This window comes from Candoia aspera, chromosome 2 (assembly GCF_035149785.1).
Source record: "Candoia aspera isolate rCanAsp1 chromosome 2, rCanAsp1.hap2, whole genome shotgun sequence".
Taxonomy (NCBI): Eukaryota; Metazoa; Chordata; class Lepidosauria; order Squamata; family Boidae; genus Candoia; species Candoia aspera.
The window spans coordinates 197,529,065-197,545,646 of NC_086154.1; the positions used below are offsets into that span (position 1 = coordinate 197,529,065).

Here is a 16,582-nt window from a genome sequence, read left to right on the forward strand (position 1 = left end):
ATTTTAGTAGACAGAAATGTATAGAATAGAGGTAGGAAGGGAATAATTAAATATGTGTTATCTTTTGAAGAGAAAGATGTTTAGGAGGTTTACATGATTTTTTTAAAAAATTATTTTAATTTAAGTGGGAGGAATAACTGTACTAAGTGATTTTTATTATGTGCCAAAGTGGAATGATTTATAGAAATAATGTGGTTTTGGTTTAATATAGAGTAAGAGATTAATTATGGAATTTTTTTATAACCTTGCTGTTTAAACACAGAAGACACATCTTTCTGTAAATTTGAAAAAAAAATTCTCTTGTGTTTTCACATCTTTTTAGTTCTTTTTTCCTTCTTTGTAGTTTTTTGTAGTTTTTACTCTTCTTTTGGGGACGCGGTGGCGCTGCGGGTTAAACCGCTGAGCTGTCGATCGGAAGGTTGGCGGTTCGAAACCGCGCGGCGGGGTGAGCTCCCGTTGCTCGTCCCAGCTCCTGCTCACCTAGCAGTTCGAAAACATGCAAATGTGAGTAGATCAATAGGTACCGCTTCGGCGGGAAGGTAACGGCGTTCCGTGTCGTCATGCTGGCCACATGACCCGGAAGTGTCTATGACAACGCCGGCTCCATGGCTTAGAAACGGAGATGAGCACCGCCCCCTAGAGTCGGATTCGACTGGACTTTACGTCAAGGGAAACCTTTACCTTTACCTTTACTCTTCTTTTGAAACTTAATAAAATTTATTAGTTATTCTCTTCTTGTATCCTTTACTTCATGCTTTCATAGGTTAAAGTTTTTAATCATTAATCTTTTAAAAATATAAGTGAAGAATTACTTATTTCTTCAACAGCATCTTCTGTGCTCGCTGCATAAAAAATACCGCATATCAAGAAAAGTCTCTTTATTGTACTCACTATAGGTTCAGCCTAAAATAACAGAACAACTAAGCAACTAATATAATTTACATAAAAAGCTGTGCTGCACATCTTACCTCTTGCGATTGTCTCAAGTAGTCACAGATTTGTACTGTCTGCCTCACCAGTTCTTGATTTTTCATTTCCTGATGCATACAACTGATATGATCCAAATCTAGCCAAGTAAACAAATACAATAGCAGCATATCTGAAGTTATTGCAAGCATTTTGTTCCCAAAGAAGTGAAAGAATCTTCATCAATAAATCCATTTAAAGCAATGGGAATTGTGACTTTTATAAGAGTTATGCAATGTCAACACTGGGCTATGTCATGGTAGACTTTGTTCATTATGAGAGACAGCCTTTCTTCTTCACTTTGTTTGCCTGTCACTAGGCTAGTCAGCCAAGGGACTGAAGGGAATGATAAAGGAAATTTGCATAATTAGGATTAATGATAAAGGATTTGTATAATCAAATAATTAATATGATCTGGGTAAGGTGGGTGAAAATCAAAGAATTTTGCATATGGGAGTGAAGTGTGCTAAATATTTTTCAGATCTGGGGGTAAATTGCACTCAGATGTACACTAGAGAAAGGACATGGGTCCACCCCTGTCTTTCTCTACAGCAGGAATGGGTAATCTACTGCTCCCATCATCTCACCAGCTTCATTTTTACAGTCCTGAGGTCCTTGCAGGACTCCATTGTCCAAGTTCATCAAAAAATACTGATTTTTAGTTGCACCCTTTCTGATTCTGGGATAGAATAGTGGTAAAATGCATGTTGTTAACCCTCTGCAATATTTAAGGCACCTATTTTACATTAAAAAGTCTTCCACAAATAAAGACAGGCTAAAAATACCAGCCATGTGCCTTCTAGTCATGTCACTACTTGGCCCCTGCAACACTCAGAGGGAGGAGGAGGAGTGAAACCTCTGGCAAAATAAAGTTGACTAATCCTGTTCTTCAGAACTCATTAAACTTTTGCTGGTTCTGTGCAATTTCATATTCTCTACAGGCTCCTGATATCACAATATCTACAATAGAAACAACTCTATTATTCAAATGCCACTGCTAAGAAATAAAAAGAAATCTCCTACAGAAATGGAAAAAAATGCATACTAATGGGCTTCTTACTGTAGCACATATGGAAATTAATATATTGATGGTCAAGCCAACATGCATTATTACAGTAAATTTACACTGTTAACTCTGTAGAACAGTTGCATGTTCCCCCGCGGTCCAAGATTTCCTGCAGGCTGGGCATCTGTCACCTGTTACTTATGATTTGAAAACATGACCATTCTAGCCATCATGGCAGACCTACAATTCTCCCCACCCTTGAAATGAGATTAGTATATTCTTTATTCTTCAAATTCACAGTACTGTAATTCTTCACAAGAAGTCTCTTAGCCTATCTTTATAACTTGTTCTCTTAAAGAGGTTATTTTCAACAGTATGCATGGTTTTCTTAAAGAATATGCATCTTCATGGGCCTAATGTGACATACTTAGTTGCTTGAAATGAGACACGGTTAGCCATTTGGCTCTATGTTCCTGTTTGTCTTCCACAGGTTTACTGTCAAGTGACTCCAAATTCATTTGGGTGCTCTGAGGACAACTGTCCACTGTAATCAGCTGCCAAGAGAAAAGAGAAAACAATAATCAGCAAAAGGTCCAGAAAATAGGCATTTGAATATCACCAGGACTGTTGTCATGTATTCAGCCACTCTAAAAGCAATGTCTATTATCCCCAATACAAACAGGGATTACAGAGTTATTGGAAAATATTGCATGAATCAAATAGAACAGTAACAAGGTACCAAAACAAAAACAAAAACCACCCAACAACCCCCACAATCCCAGTTTTTATCCAAAGCCAAATCAGGTTATCTACATAAAAGTATTTGTATGCTTCATGCATTACATTCATTATACAGTGCAAGTAGTAGACAGAGGGGAAGAAGTGATTTAGCTTACATAACAATCAGTTGCACTGGGGAAAAAAATCAGATGTCATCAAATGTAAGATTAAAAGCCACAACACTCTGGGAAAATTCTGTTCATAGGATGAAATCCAGTGATTAAGCACATAATTCTATAGATTTCAATCAAACTTAAAATATGCCTTTTTCCTGTGGATTGTATCCTAAAATTTCCAGACAACTCATTTCATCAAACATTTCAAAATTCAGAATATGGTTCAGAGAACAAAAAAGTTATCTCTACAGATTAAGTACTCCAAAACCTGCTGCTCTGAAAGAATCTTCAGTGGAGATAAACAACTTTTCTTTGAAAATATCTGCATCAATAAATTATCCATGCATTCCAGTTTACAGATTACCATCCTCTATTTGAAGGACTATTTTCTATTTTTGGTAAACCTTTGTCCTCTATTTTGGTAATGCATTGTCTGCAAACAAACAATTAACTGATCCCACCAGCACTTTTAATCACTTTGAAATCTAAATAACACTAAAGCAGTGTTACTCAACCTCAACAACTTTAAGCTGTATGGATTTCAACTCCCAGAATTCCCCAGCCAGTATGCAGCTTAAAGTGGCTGAAGTTGAGAAACAAAGCACTAGAGTATTAGGTCTTTTGTTTAAACACACACACACTCCAACAACATGTTTTTCTAATTCTATCAGTACCTACCGGAACCTGAAGAGTTTTTCGCTTTTTCCTCAAGGACTTCCTTTCTTTGTTTCCAAGTTTTGCCTTGGCCCATACTGACTGACATAGCTGAGTAGATTTTGAAAATTCTAAGAATAAAAGGGGGGGAGGGGACACATTCATACTTCAAATAAATCTACAATTTTCACACTGAAGGTTCTATATAGAGGTAGGACATACTGTGGTCAGTGGGATTTACTCTTAGGTAAATCTTTACCTTTTTAGTATTAACAGCTTGCAACACCATGCTATCATCTTTAATACAATAAAATATGTGAAAATTAAAGACACCATGAAGTTTAGTTATAGAAGTGGCTTGTCACAGACTTCTTGCAGGATATTTTCTAGCAATATTTTTTAAAACACACTGATTATACAAATTTACCTAGAATCTATTCTGCAAATGAACAAGTTCAATTATTTAGGCATAGCATAATACATATTTTTATTTATGGCATGCTGAGAGTGACTAACAAAATATCTAGCATAATTCAACATACTATTTTTTCCCTGTATTACCTTCTCCATTAGATTACATATCATCATATTTGTGGCACAGTTGACCATTTATTTAATTACAAATATTTTTATGCTTCCCATTTTAAACAACTCCAAGTGGTTTTCAATTTATTTCCCTCTTTTCATGCCAGAGAGGGGAGGGGAGGGGAGGGAAGGAGAGGAGAGGGGAGTCAAAATCTCCTAGCCAAAATTTAATAGCATAGGTATATGGGGAAGTGAGGGGAGGAGTGTTTAGTGACATCTCATATGTCATGGAAGTATTGCATAAATTATATATGTCATTTGCCCTATGATGTCATAAAATGTGTGATATCATTGTAGCTTCTATTGCATCCTACTCTAAGATACTGCTAATGTCATGGTGCCTGTGGGTGCCATCTTGTGATCCTTGCACTAAGATGGCTGTGTTCATACAACCTGCCTAACTAAAACCACATGACATACATTATTGCTTAGTGTGTTGTTTGAACCCAGTCACTGGGTAATAGTAATTTATTTGTATCCTGCCTTACACACACACACACACACACACACAGGAAGCTAAAAGAAGGCAGAAAAATGCAAATACAGTAAACATGTTTTTTTAAAATAAATGCAATAGCACGCTCGCTTGCTCTCTCACTCACTCTCTCTCTCTATATATATGTATATAGCAACTGAAGATTTGAAGATAAAAGCATAAGAAGAGCAGAAAACTCAAGTTTGTGTTGTTATTGCCTTTTATTTTGCAGGTTTTTCCTGTTTTCTCAGCACCATGGGCGCAAAAGCTGCTTCCTTTGCAGAAAGGCCAATTTCTTTTAAGTGGATTGATCCAGACCGACATGCTGCGCTGAAAAGTGAGGTGAGACTGTGAGCTGTCACTACTGTATCCTGATATGTCAGAACTGTAAGAAAATGATTTGGATTCCTTTATCTGCACATGTGGAGGACTATAACTGCAGTCTTTGTCATGGAGCGAATGTAGGCATGCTTGCTGTCTTGACTGATTGCCACAATCTCTCTTTTCATCATCTTCCAAGAACCCCCAATTTACATAACCTTTTCCTGGTCCTTCACAGTGATAATGAGAAGGTCGAGAGATCTCACTGACACTATTAACTGCCTGGATGGACAAATGGTGTTCAGCAGCAGTTTCATTCTCTTTCTCAGCAAGTGAAATGTTTAGTTCCTGCACTTGGCTGATAACCGGCATTGTTTTTGCATCATCATTGGTATTGCATACATTACATGGAGGGGCAGTGTCACTCTGCTTAGTTTGGTATTTAGCTTTTAAGTCATCATCCTTAAGCTCATTCAGAGTATTTGAAAAGGCCAAACTTAAACCAGCATCTTCATAAGATCCTTTCTGATCAGAAGGCACAAGAAGAAACTGTCCATATCTAGAGCTTGATTTATTCCCTGAAGATAACTCTGATGTTAGAATGCCATTTTCAACTTCCTGTTCCTGATCTTTCTTGATTAATTGGATTTCACTATAGTTTAGGGCATCAAGAATGGGATGCTTCCCCCCCAGTGACCAATGGCTCCTTGCTAGGTTCCTCTGAAGGGAAGGTGGCATGCTGTAGTAATTGTACTTAACACTCCCACTTTCCATACAACTCAAACCCTTTGAACACAGGGTGTTGCTCCAACTATGAGGAAGCTTCCTACAGGTTTGATGCTTCTGTTCAGAAAGAAAGGCCTCCCCTTCTTGCAAAGTATCCACAGCTGAAATGACTTTGAGAGTATCAACTGTTAAAACTGAGAGGTCCTGTAAGTGTCCCAGTTGGCTGTCCAAGGCAAGCAAAGCATCTTTGATATAAAATACTTTCTCGTGTACTTCCTTCAGCTGTGAAAACATTTCTTCAACTCTAGGGGAAGAACATCCAAAAGTTATATTCCTATGCATGCTTCACTATATTAAAGGAATGTATTTACTGTATTTTCCAACCAGTAAATTAAAGCACTCATTAGATATGAGGTCAAATTGTATAATATATCACTATTTGCATTTTCTACCTGATGTATTGTAACAAATTAAACCTTGATACTGCAAGCTATTTATGATCCATAACATAGCTTGGCATAAATGTAAAATCTGAGAGAAAGAGCACGATCATTAGTGCAAATAGGTTTGGTTCTGACTAGCTATTTGGTCTGAAGAATGTTCAAATCTAAAATACACACCTTTGAGTTTCTTAAAAGAAAAGGAAGATACAAATGCAACGGGCCAATACTATATTCTATACAGATAGAAAAAATGCAAAAAAACCTCTTCCTACTCCCTTGTAATTTCAGTATGTCAGGAGCTCCAGCTTCAACACTAAGTGGACTCTCTTTTTCCTAGAACTTACAGAAAAAGGGCTTTTCAATTCTTCAGGAGCAACTGCAACACTGAGAAGTTGTAATTTAAATGAGACAGTGGAATATTGCCAGCATGTTATTCTTTTCTTACTAAAAATGTACATGAAAATGTAAGAAGCAGAGAAGATTTTACAGTCTATTGCCCTGCTTTAATTTTTCCAAGTGCCAAAATTTAGCAGACTGCAACTTAAATGGGTTGCAGTCTGCTAAAGCAGTTTCACTGTCATATTGCTCAATATAATCTATTTGAGTAATAGAATACTATTTGTTAAATATAATTCAGCATAACCCAAAATTTAGCTGAATAAATCTTTGCTTTCTGTATTAAACTGGGGAATGCCTGAAGTGTCTAATAGGATATGGTAGCTTAAGGAATTTAGTTATTCATTTTTTTCAGAATTGCTGCAACACCACCTTATATTTCATACCCTTATTCTTTCCTCCACTGTATTATGCAGTACAGTAATGAAAATATTTAATTTCATACTTAAATATTTAGGACTTAATTTCCAAAGTTCAACATACTTTTTTATTTCTAGCCAGTAGCTTCCACTGGGGTGGGGGGGTGAAGTTCAAAATCTGCAAGATGGTAGATGCAAGACTGAGATGCAAGCCCTGGCTCTTTTGCATGCGGATACGATTTTGCATACATGCACAAAAGGGCTGGGACTTGCACTGTGATGTTGTGTCTGCCAACTTGTAGATTTTGAAACCACCATCAATACCATTATTGCTAGGTATTAAAGGAAGAATTATTATGGAAAGTGTTCTCCTACCTTGCATTTGTAACACGGATCTGTTCGCTATCACTGAAATGAAGGCTTTCCTTCTTTTCATGTAAGTACTGTTCCACACACTGCTCTTCAAAATCATGAAGTTTTTTTAATTCTTCCTCACTCAGGTACAGTTCTGGATAAAGCAGTAACAAATCAATTTTACCTTTATCGGGTTTAAATAATCCTAGTGATCAAACATGTGACAGAAATGTGTTAGTTACAGGTGGGTGAATCTTTAAAGCAGCATTGATTAACTGCTGATAGGGAGTGGCAAAGTGAAAATTGAGACAATGACATGTGAAGACATAAACTCTTCTTCCAGACCTTGGGATTAAGATGGCTGGAGCCTCTTGATGAATGTTTTGTCTATATTTTTACATAGAGAGACTGGATCCCATCTTGTTTTGTTCTGTATCATGTTTTTGCTGTTTATTATATTGTAAGTTGCCCAGAATTAAATTAAACTGAATTAAAGTTAAATAAAATCCTTTTCTCCTCCACTGTAATTCCCATCCCTTTAGTTAATGTTTTAAACACACACAAGCACACACATCATGCCTAGCGTCACATGTAGCTGTCCCTCATATTGTGTTAAATAAAGGATGATACTGAAAAAAGTTGCTTTCCTTCATACATACAAAAGATAGCCCTCCTTAAAGAAGGCAATAGTGAATTTACTTTTGGAGAAAAGACAATATAATGGTATTAGCAGTGGATAGTTTGCTTGAACAAGTGTTGTTCAACATATTCTGGAAGAGGTAGCATTCCTTTCTACACAATCTAGTTCATACTAGGAGATTATGATAAATCTAGCTTTGTCATTGCAGGACCGCTCTGGAATGCAGCATCTTTTACCAACAGCTGTAGTGGTACAGCTACAACCCCACTTGATTAGAAATAGCTTCAACTGAACATAATATACACATTTCAGTTGATAGAAAATATGGCGCTAGGGTACTGATTGTAACTGGGATTTATGATCATACTATGTTAATATGGATTAGTGTTTACATTGTTCAGAGGTCCTACTCCAAGGGCTTGGGGCAAGATCTCTGAAGTTGATGGGACCAATGAAGATAACACTATTGTTCTGCTGATATACACATATGGCAGCTTAAGGAATTTGACAGCAGGCCTTTTCAATAACAACACCCTTGTTACGAATACCTTATGTTCAGAGGTCCACCGTACCTACTTTGTTAATCATTTTGGCATCAGGGAAATCCTTTTAATTTTCTGACTTTCCAATGTCTCTGTTACTATGTTTTGTCTTTAAATAATTAAGCATGCTGAGGCAAACCCACCACTGCCCACACTGCTGCTTCAACTGAATGCAGCTACGCTGGTTGTCAGCATGCTTCTAGGTACAGTTCAAGGTGCTAGTTATTACTTATAAAGCCATATGTGGCACAGGGCCTGGACGTTTGAGGAACTGCCTATCTTCTGTGGTTTCTGCCAAACTGCTATAAGCTGACAGAGTGGGCATGCTCTGGGTCCTGGCTCTAGGTAAACAGTGTCATCTATCAGGACCCAGGAAGCATGCTTCTCTCTAAAAGGATTAAAGATACATACATACATGCATACATACATGTTGTTGTTTCTTACTTTTATACTTATAATCACAAAGTTAACAATTGGAATGCCACTGTAATATTTTATTTACAAAAAAATGGCATATACGTTTGGTTCTTGTATAAGAAATCCAAGGATAGACAGACTCTGCTTACTCAGTTCAACATGTTCCTCCTCCTCTTGATCCACTTCATTTGACAGCCGGCGGCTGCAAAGGCAATTTAGCACAATACCAATGTGGCTCAGTATTATGAAAGGTGGTGGCAGCCATGGTTTTTCATGGTATGTCATGATATAGCGGTAACGGTTATATTTCCAGAGTTTGTTTGACATAGACTTCATATCAAAATAAACATTACTGTGGATTGAGAGGGAAAGTAGAGAGAGTGGATCATATGACAACTTTGTAAATAACCATAGAAGTGTTACATAAAAAACAGTTTGGTTTTTTAAGAGTCTGCTTCTTTTTATGTCAAAGGTCTCCACTGCCTTTCACCCAATGGTAATTAAATAGCATAAAGCCTATAGAACTAGGAAAGAATTCCTAGATGTGCATACAAAGGCAACATATAAGCAAACATCTGCTGAAAAACTGTTCAGTATTGAATTCATTTAACAGGCATCTTACTATAGTCTAGTAAGAAAAAATCATGATCATAACCTTGAACTGATTATGCCTTTTCTCCTGAGTTTTGCTTTGGACATCTATATATTACAGCTCCAGTAAGTTGATTTTTACTTCTGTAAAATTTCTAAGCTAAATATACTACCAATAATAATAAAATGTCCAAGGATTGGGGTTTCTTCAAGTTGATACTTTACAGATGTGTTTGAACTATAACTCCCAAAATTTCCTTGGGAACTCTCAAGGTCATCAGGATAGGGATGGTTGATCCTGGTACTTACTTGAAGAAAGCAATAAGTAGATTGACCATGATGATGTATTGTACAAAGAGATACACTGCTTGAAGAAATGGCGTGAGGAATGAACCTGGAGGACAGCCTGGATCTAATTCACAAGCTGAAAAAAAAAAAACCCTCTATAAATCTGGCAAGTGAACACTAACATAATTAAGGGCATATCCATTCATAAACTGTTCCAGCCAGTTTAAACCAAATAATAAAGTTTAACCAGTTTGATGCTAGTGAATCAGATATAATGAACCATTTCTAATCATTTAAAATATTATTAATAGTATAATAATATTATAATTATTATATACATTATAATTATATAATGTAGTATCCCTAATATTTCTTTTATTTTCCATAATGAAAGAGAAATGTATTTACAGAATTAAGATTTAATGACACCTAGCAAGAGAACAGAGTTCTTTGAAAAACACACATAATCTCACAATGTCTATTCTATTCTATACTAAAAATGTTGTAAAGTCAGAGCGGGTGGAAACATATGAAAAATTATTGAACAATGACCTCATTAGAGAATATTGTATAATAAATTTTAAGATGTAATGCAATCTAAGATAGTTAAACTTCAAGTGCTTCAAAGATGGCTAGTATATCTCAGAATAATCTAGTTATTATTATATAAGAGTCACTTCTTATGAGATGAGTGGCCATATAAATTTGATAAATAAATAAATAAATTTGTATAGCTCTCATTTTGTGCAATACACATTTTAATCATTATATGACTTACACTCATTATAATCCTTTGATATATTAATTTTATAGATAAGGGTTAATTTGTGATTAATTAATATTTATATTTTTCTATCTTTACTGATATAAAATTTCATAGGATAAATCCTATGAAACTCAAAAGTGAGTCTCGTTGTGTTTAGAAGGCTTATATTTAAGACAGAGATGCACAGAGCTGATCTCAGGGTGGTTATGGCTATGGAAATATTATTATCTTTTGTGGCAATTTTAGGATGGATGGGAACAAACATGGTAAAGCTAGTGCAGACAAAACAATTGCTATGAATAGGGAAATCAAAAATTTTGGCTGGAGGTTTACAACTTGTCCTGTATGGAGTTGTAGTATCCCTAAGAGACCAGGGACACTACTTTAGAGTACTTCAGGACTCACTGTTAATTATCACAGTTCAGTTGGTGGTAGTGATCAGGATTACTTAGACTAGTATACAAAGAATGGCTTAACCTGAAAAGGTATGATACTTTCTCTGTTAACCATGCAAATCACATGCAGTCTATTGAACTCTCCATAGAGTTGCCTTTAAAGACTGTTGGAAGTGGATGTCAGGTCATGTGATATCTATATTGTTTGACCTGCATTAGTTGCCTGTGTTTTTGGAAGCGAGTTACATGAAATCATTAAGATTGCAAATGTATTTGTTCATCACACTCGATGCTGGTATTGGTGGTTGTGGAAAATAAACAATGGCCCTTTGTCTCTGAAATACATCACCAACCAAAATCCATCACATCTAATTTATAAAGACCTATACAAATGTCCCCCTATCATCTTTTGAGCTATGTTTTAAGAATACTGCAATCATTCTTTTTTTTCCTTTTTTGGTATGTGTATTAATATTTTAAATTAAAACAAACAAGTAAACAAAAAGATAATGATTTGCCCAAGCCCATTCTGTCAACTGAGGGCTGAAGATTTGCCTCTTTGTTTCCTGAATTTATTCATCTATGGATTACTATGGGTAACCACTAAACAAAGGTTCAGACCAAGCCATGATGTACAGGCTCTTGTGGAGGAAGATTTAAGGCAGAATGACCACTGCTGTCTCAATTTTTCACAACCACTACATTTATATTCTCCAACATAAAAATCTATATAATATTTTTGAGCATTTTAAGAGTGCCACAACTTTTCATTAACTTTAAACATTAAACTTTTAGTTGGAAAAAATAATCTCACCATTGCCAGTTGATTGCTTATCCTACAACCACTTGTTAATTCCTCTCTTCTGAAACTACTCACTTATGACAGCTATGCACATTCTTTCTCCTGCCCTAAAAAGACTGGGTGAAAGAGCAGTGCATAACCATGTGTCACAGCATAATCTGTTGTGTATTGCAGCATGGTATACAATCCTTCTGGCCTTTCCTGGATATTCTTCTGCTCAAAGCCTTTGTCATCTAGCCTATCTTTGTTTCTTCCCCTAACTTTAAGAATCCAAGACAGATAGTAGTAAAACGACCACAGTGCTCCAGTTGGGAACGTCAAGTCTCAAGTTGTCAGAAAGGATGGGAGAAAACGGCTGCTTTTTTTTTTTTGGTGGGGGGGTGCTATTTTCCTGTTTATCCAGATATCATAGCTTCTCATTGCGGTGAAATTGAGACCTATGAAAGTATATTTCATGTTTCATTTGCATTTCAAGTTATACAGCACAATTAAGACAAACATTTTCCACTGTTTATCATTACTAGTCCATATAAAAAGTGGCTGTGTTAAGAAATAACCTAAGTAATTATTTTATTATTTAATTTGTCAAATTTATATGGCCACCCATCTCACATGAAGTGACTCTGGGCACTGAACAATAAAGCCTACTATTAAAACATACTACAAAGCCATCAAAACAATTAAAACAGTAAAACAACAAACATAAATAGAAAGATTTACATGAATGTGGCATGCAACATTTCAACAATAGCAGACATACCATCAATTTCTCCCGCATACACTTCACCAAATATCATCCAGTAAGGTTGAAATACAATATCTCGTGCAAGAGTCCATGATGGCTGCTCATTTGGAGAAAGTATTGCTTTTCGTGCAACGCCAAAACTTAACAGTACTATGGCCATCATAATGACAATATAGAACATGTTTGCTGTCTGTATGAAAAACAAAATTAAGCAATCAGAGTAGTAAGAATTTTAAAGCAAAGACACATCCCCTGTAGTTGGCTTTTACAGTTGGCTCTGTAGTTGGTTAATAGTGCAATCTATTAAGAAATGATGTAAAAGCATCTTACAAGGTATGATGCCAATTATTCAAAAACCTTGAATAATAATAATATAGCTTATTAACTGACAAGCTCCAATCAAGTCAATGGGCTGTTCATAAGCCCTTCTACAGTGTACTGGTACATTTAACCCATTCACTCCCTCAAATGACTAAATAAATCAGGAATAGTTTGTTTAGCATATTGTTCAAACTGGGGAGCCTGGTTTATTACTCTCAAAGAATCCAAGATTTATGTGAAGAATAAATTGTAGATTATGGTCCTGCTTTATAATGGGGAGTGGTCAGAGAAACAGGGTAAGAGAAATTACCAAGATCTTTATTCAAATATGCTGCACAAATCATTCTTCATTTATTCAGCCTTATGTATTAGCAAAAGAGGCCAAGTGGGAGCAACATCCACCAACACACACCTTGTACCCAGTAAGTCAAGTGTCCTTCAGGATCACATTTTATTATTCCATGTGACTATCTGCACATAATGCAGTTCTACTGTGCTTATGTAACTACAACAGAAAGCAAGAATTATTAACTTCTTTTGCATGGCTGCTTGTACATGATAGGCAAAGTTCAGCAAGTGAAGATTCAAACTTTGTTATAATTCTGCCACTTGAAAAGCTATTAAAGCCATGCCTCATTAAGAAAATGTGCTCTATAGCTAAATACTTACCATTTTCCCGATCATGGTCAGATAGGGGCCAGCATGCTGATTCACAGCAAAAAAATCAAGAAGTCGAGCATACCAGAATATTATATCCAGACAATAAATTAACCTTCCAGCTGTTTGAAGTGGAGGATTAGCCCAGCGCAAACCAAAACCAGTCATGAACAGGATGATGGCAATAAAATCTGTAAAATTCCAGTACTCATAAATCCACACTTTCATCTTTTGGATGAACTTGCTTGGCTCTGAAATAAAAATCTAAAGGCAGAATGATTTGTTATAAAATTACTGTATAAACAAAATTATGTATTTCAACTGAGTGACATAAGGCACCATGAAAAATTATTCTCCATTTGACTTCAGGGTCAGCACAGTGCAAATGCCCAACACCGCTTCTATACTTACATATTAAATTATATTATTTTTTCTATACAAATGAAATAATAATGTAATTATTTATTTACATAATAATGTAAAATTAATTACAAAATGTCACTGAACACACTTTCTTGAAGATTGAAGAAACTTATATATTATTACCCTAGAAAACACAGCAGATTAAGTTCTTAAAGTCTTTATAAGAAATGGAAAGTAACTAATGGGTACAAATATCCTTATTGATACATTCAATGAATCACCTGTATGTTGCCATTTGCTATATTTATTTTCTCATCCATAAAACTCAAATTACAGTGCTTTCATGACCATGAATAGTCAGATTGAAATAGATATGTTTTTACATGTAATGACAATTTAGAAAGAAGCCAATTTCAAACTAAAAAAATAACCTCTTAATTTAATTTAATTTAATTTAAAGGTTAAAAAATTAACCTTTTAATTTCTTTTCAATGTTAAGGATTTATTGAATTTATTACTGATAACAATAAAATTATCCTGACTCAGATCAGGGAATGGTATCATTTCAGAAGGGTAAATATACAGAAATGGCACATACTAACACATATCTCCAACTTGACATATTCTATTTTCCTACTGCCTTGATTTTCTATTGTAAATAGTTGAATGGTATGTGACTGTTTAATTACTTCATTCATGTCTTATTTTTCCCAGTTAATTTTTTAACAAGATCTTCCTTCATAGCTTCTTTGAGGGCTTATCAGTTATTCATCAGTTCATAGCACCAGAACAATAGATACATTTTGTGAAGAGTAACCTTTATATGTAAAATGGTGACACCCAAATATCCTGACAAGCTCACTTGCCCATAGCTCATGTTTCTCTCAAAAGTTCTACCCCTAGATTATAATGTTTTTATTTTCACTTTGAAATGTTTGAAATGCCTTGAAATTGAAGTCTCCCCAGTACGCTAGGGGGCTCACATCAGGATTACTGATAAACCATACATCAAGATCACAAAATTAGTATTGTTCAACAACTCAGTTCTTCAGTCTACATGATGAGAATAAAATATTTGCAGTCAGAAACCTTAAGCCTAAATAAAGATCTACTCATAGCTTCACAGGTAAGTTGGAAACTGAAAGTATAAGTATAGGCTATCTGGAAAGCTCTGGGGTCAGAAGGGCACAGATGAAGCTTACAGATGAAAGAGACTATTAAGACCCTTGGACTGGAAATCCTTCAGATGCAGGCTATGCAAAAAAAAAAAAAAAGGCTAAGGAAACTTGTGTTCTTATTGCTTTAAATATTTTTAGTCAGTTTCTTCATTTTGTTTGTAAAGAAGCAAGTAGTCTCTGATTCTTGAAAGTCATTACTATCCCTGTTGAGGCCTAATTGCCTTGATGCTTAATAGATATTTGGGAAGTTCATTTTTACAACTTTTGAAATGATTTGAACAGGGTAGTTAAGTGGAAGGGTGGTGGCAAAGAATCACTCACCGAAACTTTGGGAAAATGGTTGGCATGGCAGAAGGAACAATATTGTAGTTCAAATTTGAAATTACTCATTCAACTGCTGTTCAAAAATCCTGAATCTCAGATTCTTGTCTGTTCTTCCAACTGAAATGTATTTCTATTTCTATGTCTATTTGTTCTCTATTTTGTTAGAGTGAGCATAGGGGTGCAATTGTTAAACATGTGTTTAAAAAATAGCACTTTGGCAATATAAAAAGATAATAGACATCATATAAAACCCAGGAAGCAGGTGGGAAATCAAAAGAGTTCTGGTAAGTGAAGTATGAATTAATAAATTAGTTTTACTTTGATACAAAAAGAAGAAAACAAATTGTTGCCATTTATAAAAGACATGCCAATCCTGAAAAGAGAAGTTTTTGAAATTACAAGAAGAGAAAATGGCATGTTGCTTTCTGGAACAATAAGAGTCTCCTCCAGGGCTTTTTCAGTGAGGCAAATTATGAACTGGAATCTTTGGAAGGTCAAGGATTTCTTAACACATTATACAGTACAGCCCAATTATACACTGCTATGATCATGCTGATAAGCTGCAAAGTGAAACAGTGATGTTAAAATGTTTGCCTCCAAGCTTGAAAAAGAGAGAGAGAAACTTATAAATAACCCTATGTGTATAAGTCCCACTAAGCTGAAGGATACTGTTAGGAAGTATACTAATATTTAAAGAAATGTTGGTCAGGAGTTAGCAATTACTTGATATAATCTAAGAGGCAAACATCTCCATCACTGCATATAGCAAATATTTGTGAAGTTAATTAAGCATATGTAAAACACAATGCTCTGCAAAATTGTACTTAGTAAACCAGAAGCAGTGCATGATACTGTTTCACAAAGGAATAGCTTCCAGTTCCAGTTCATCAAAGCCTGATCTCTAGCATACACATAGCCAAAATTTAATTAATTTGCACCCCTAGGACTGAATTCTTCCAGGGCAGGGGTGCATAGCATTTCCTGGGCAAAACTTGACCTTTGAATGGCATGGCAGGGATTGCACTCTGAAAAGGAGGAGACAGGAGCAGGACAAGAACTACATTTGATTTCTATTTGATATATATTTACCTATTACATTTCAAATTATAATTTGGTAACGATTTTTGGTTCTGGAGCCAAATGTATCAGCAAAGAGCTGCATGGCCTAAATGACCCCTTCCAACTCGGATTCTATGAAACTGGTGAAAAGGAGAATACTGCAGAACAAAAATGCTGCCCAGAATTGTTAACTGCTGCTTTCAAATGTATTTGTTACGTTCCCTACCACCACTCCAAAAAAGAGATTGTTGAAAGGCTGCATGCTCAATGCACATTTTCAGACTCCTGTTTTGTTTTGTTTTTGCAAAAAATG

The 16,582-nt window shown here is 35.5% G+C and overlaps 1 protein-coding gene across 4 annotated transcripts in view; it reads right to left on the reverse strand.

Annotated features, from left to right (window-relative positions):
* Positions 1-16,582, reverse strand: part of TRPM6 (transient receptor potential cation channel subfamily M member 6) — a 74,809-nt gene that overhangs the window by 19,524 nt on the left and 38,703 nt on the right. For 3 of the 4 annotated variants that reach the window (XM_063295147.1, XM_063295146.1, XM_063295148.1), the window contains exons 22-30: positions 13,358-13,609; positions 12,383-12,557; positions 9,681-9,795; positions 8,930-9,132; positions 7,203-7,335; positions 4,801-5,933; positions 3,547-3,653; positions 2,400-2,526; positions 969-1,066 (exon numbers count right to left, since the gene is read on the reverse strand). In XM_063295147.1, coding sequence (XP_063151217.1) covers positions 969-1,066; positions 2,400-2,526; positions 3,547-3,653; positions 4,801-5,933; positions 7,203-7,335; positions 8,930-9,132; positions 9,681-9,795; positions 12,383-12,557; positions 13,358-13,609 — 2,343 coding nt within the window. Of the gene's footprint in view, positions 1-968; positions 1,067-2,399; positions 2,527-3,546; positions 3,654-4,800; positions 5,934-7,202; positions 7,336-8,929; positions 9,133-9,680; positions 9,796-12,382; positions 12,558-13,357; positions 13,610-16,582 lie in introns of those variants that run through there. The other variant, XR_010067321.1, reaches the window with a different exon arrangement.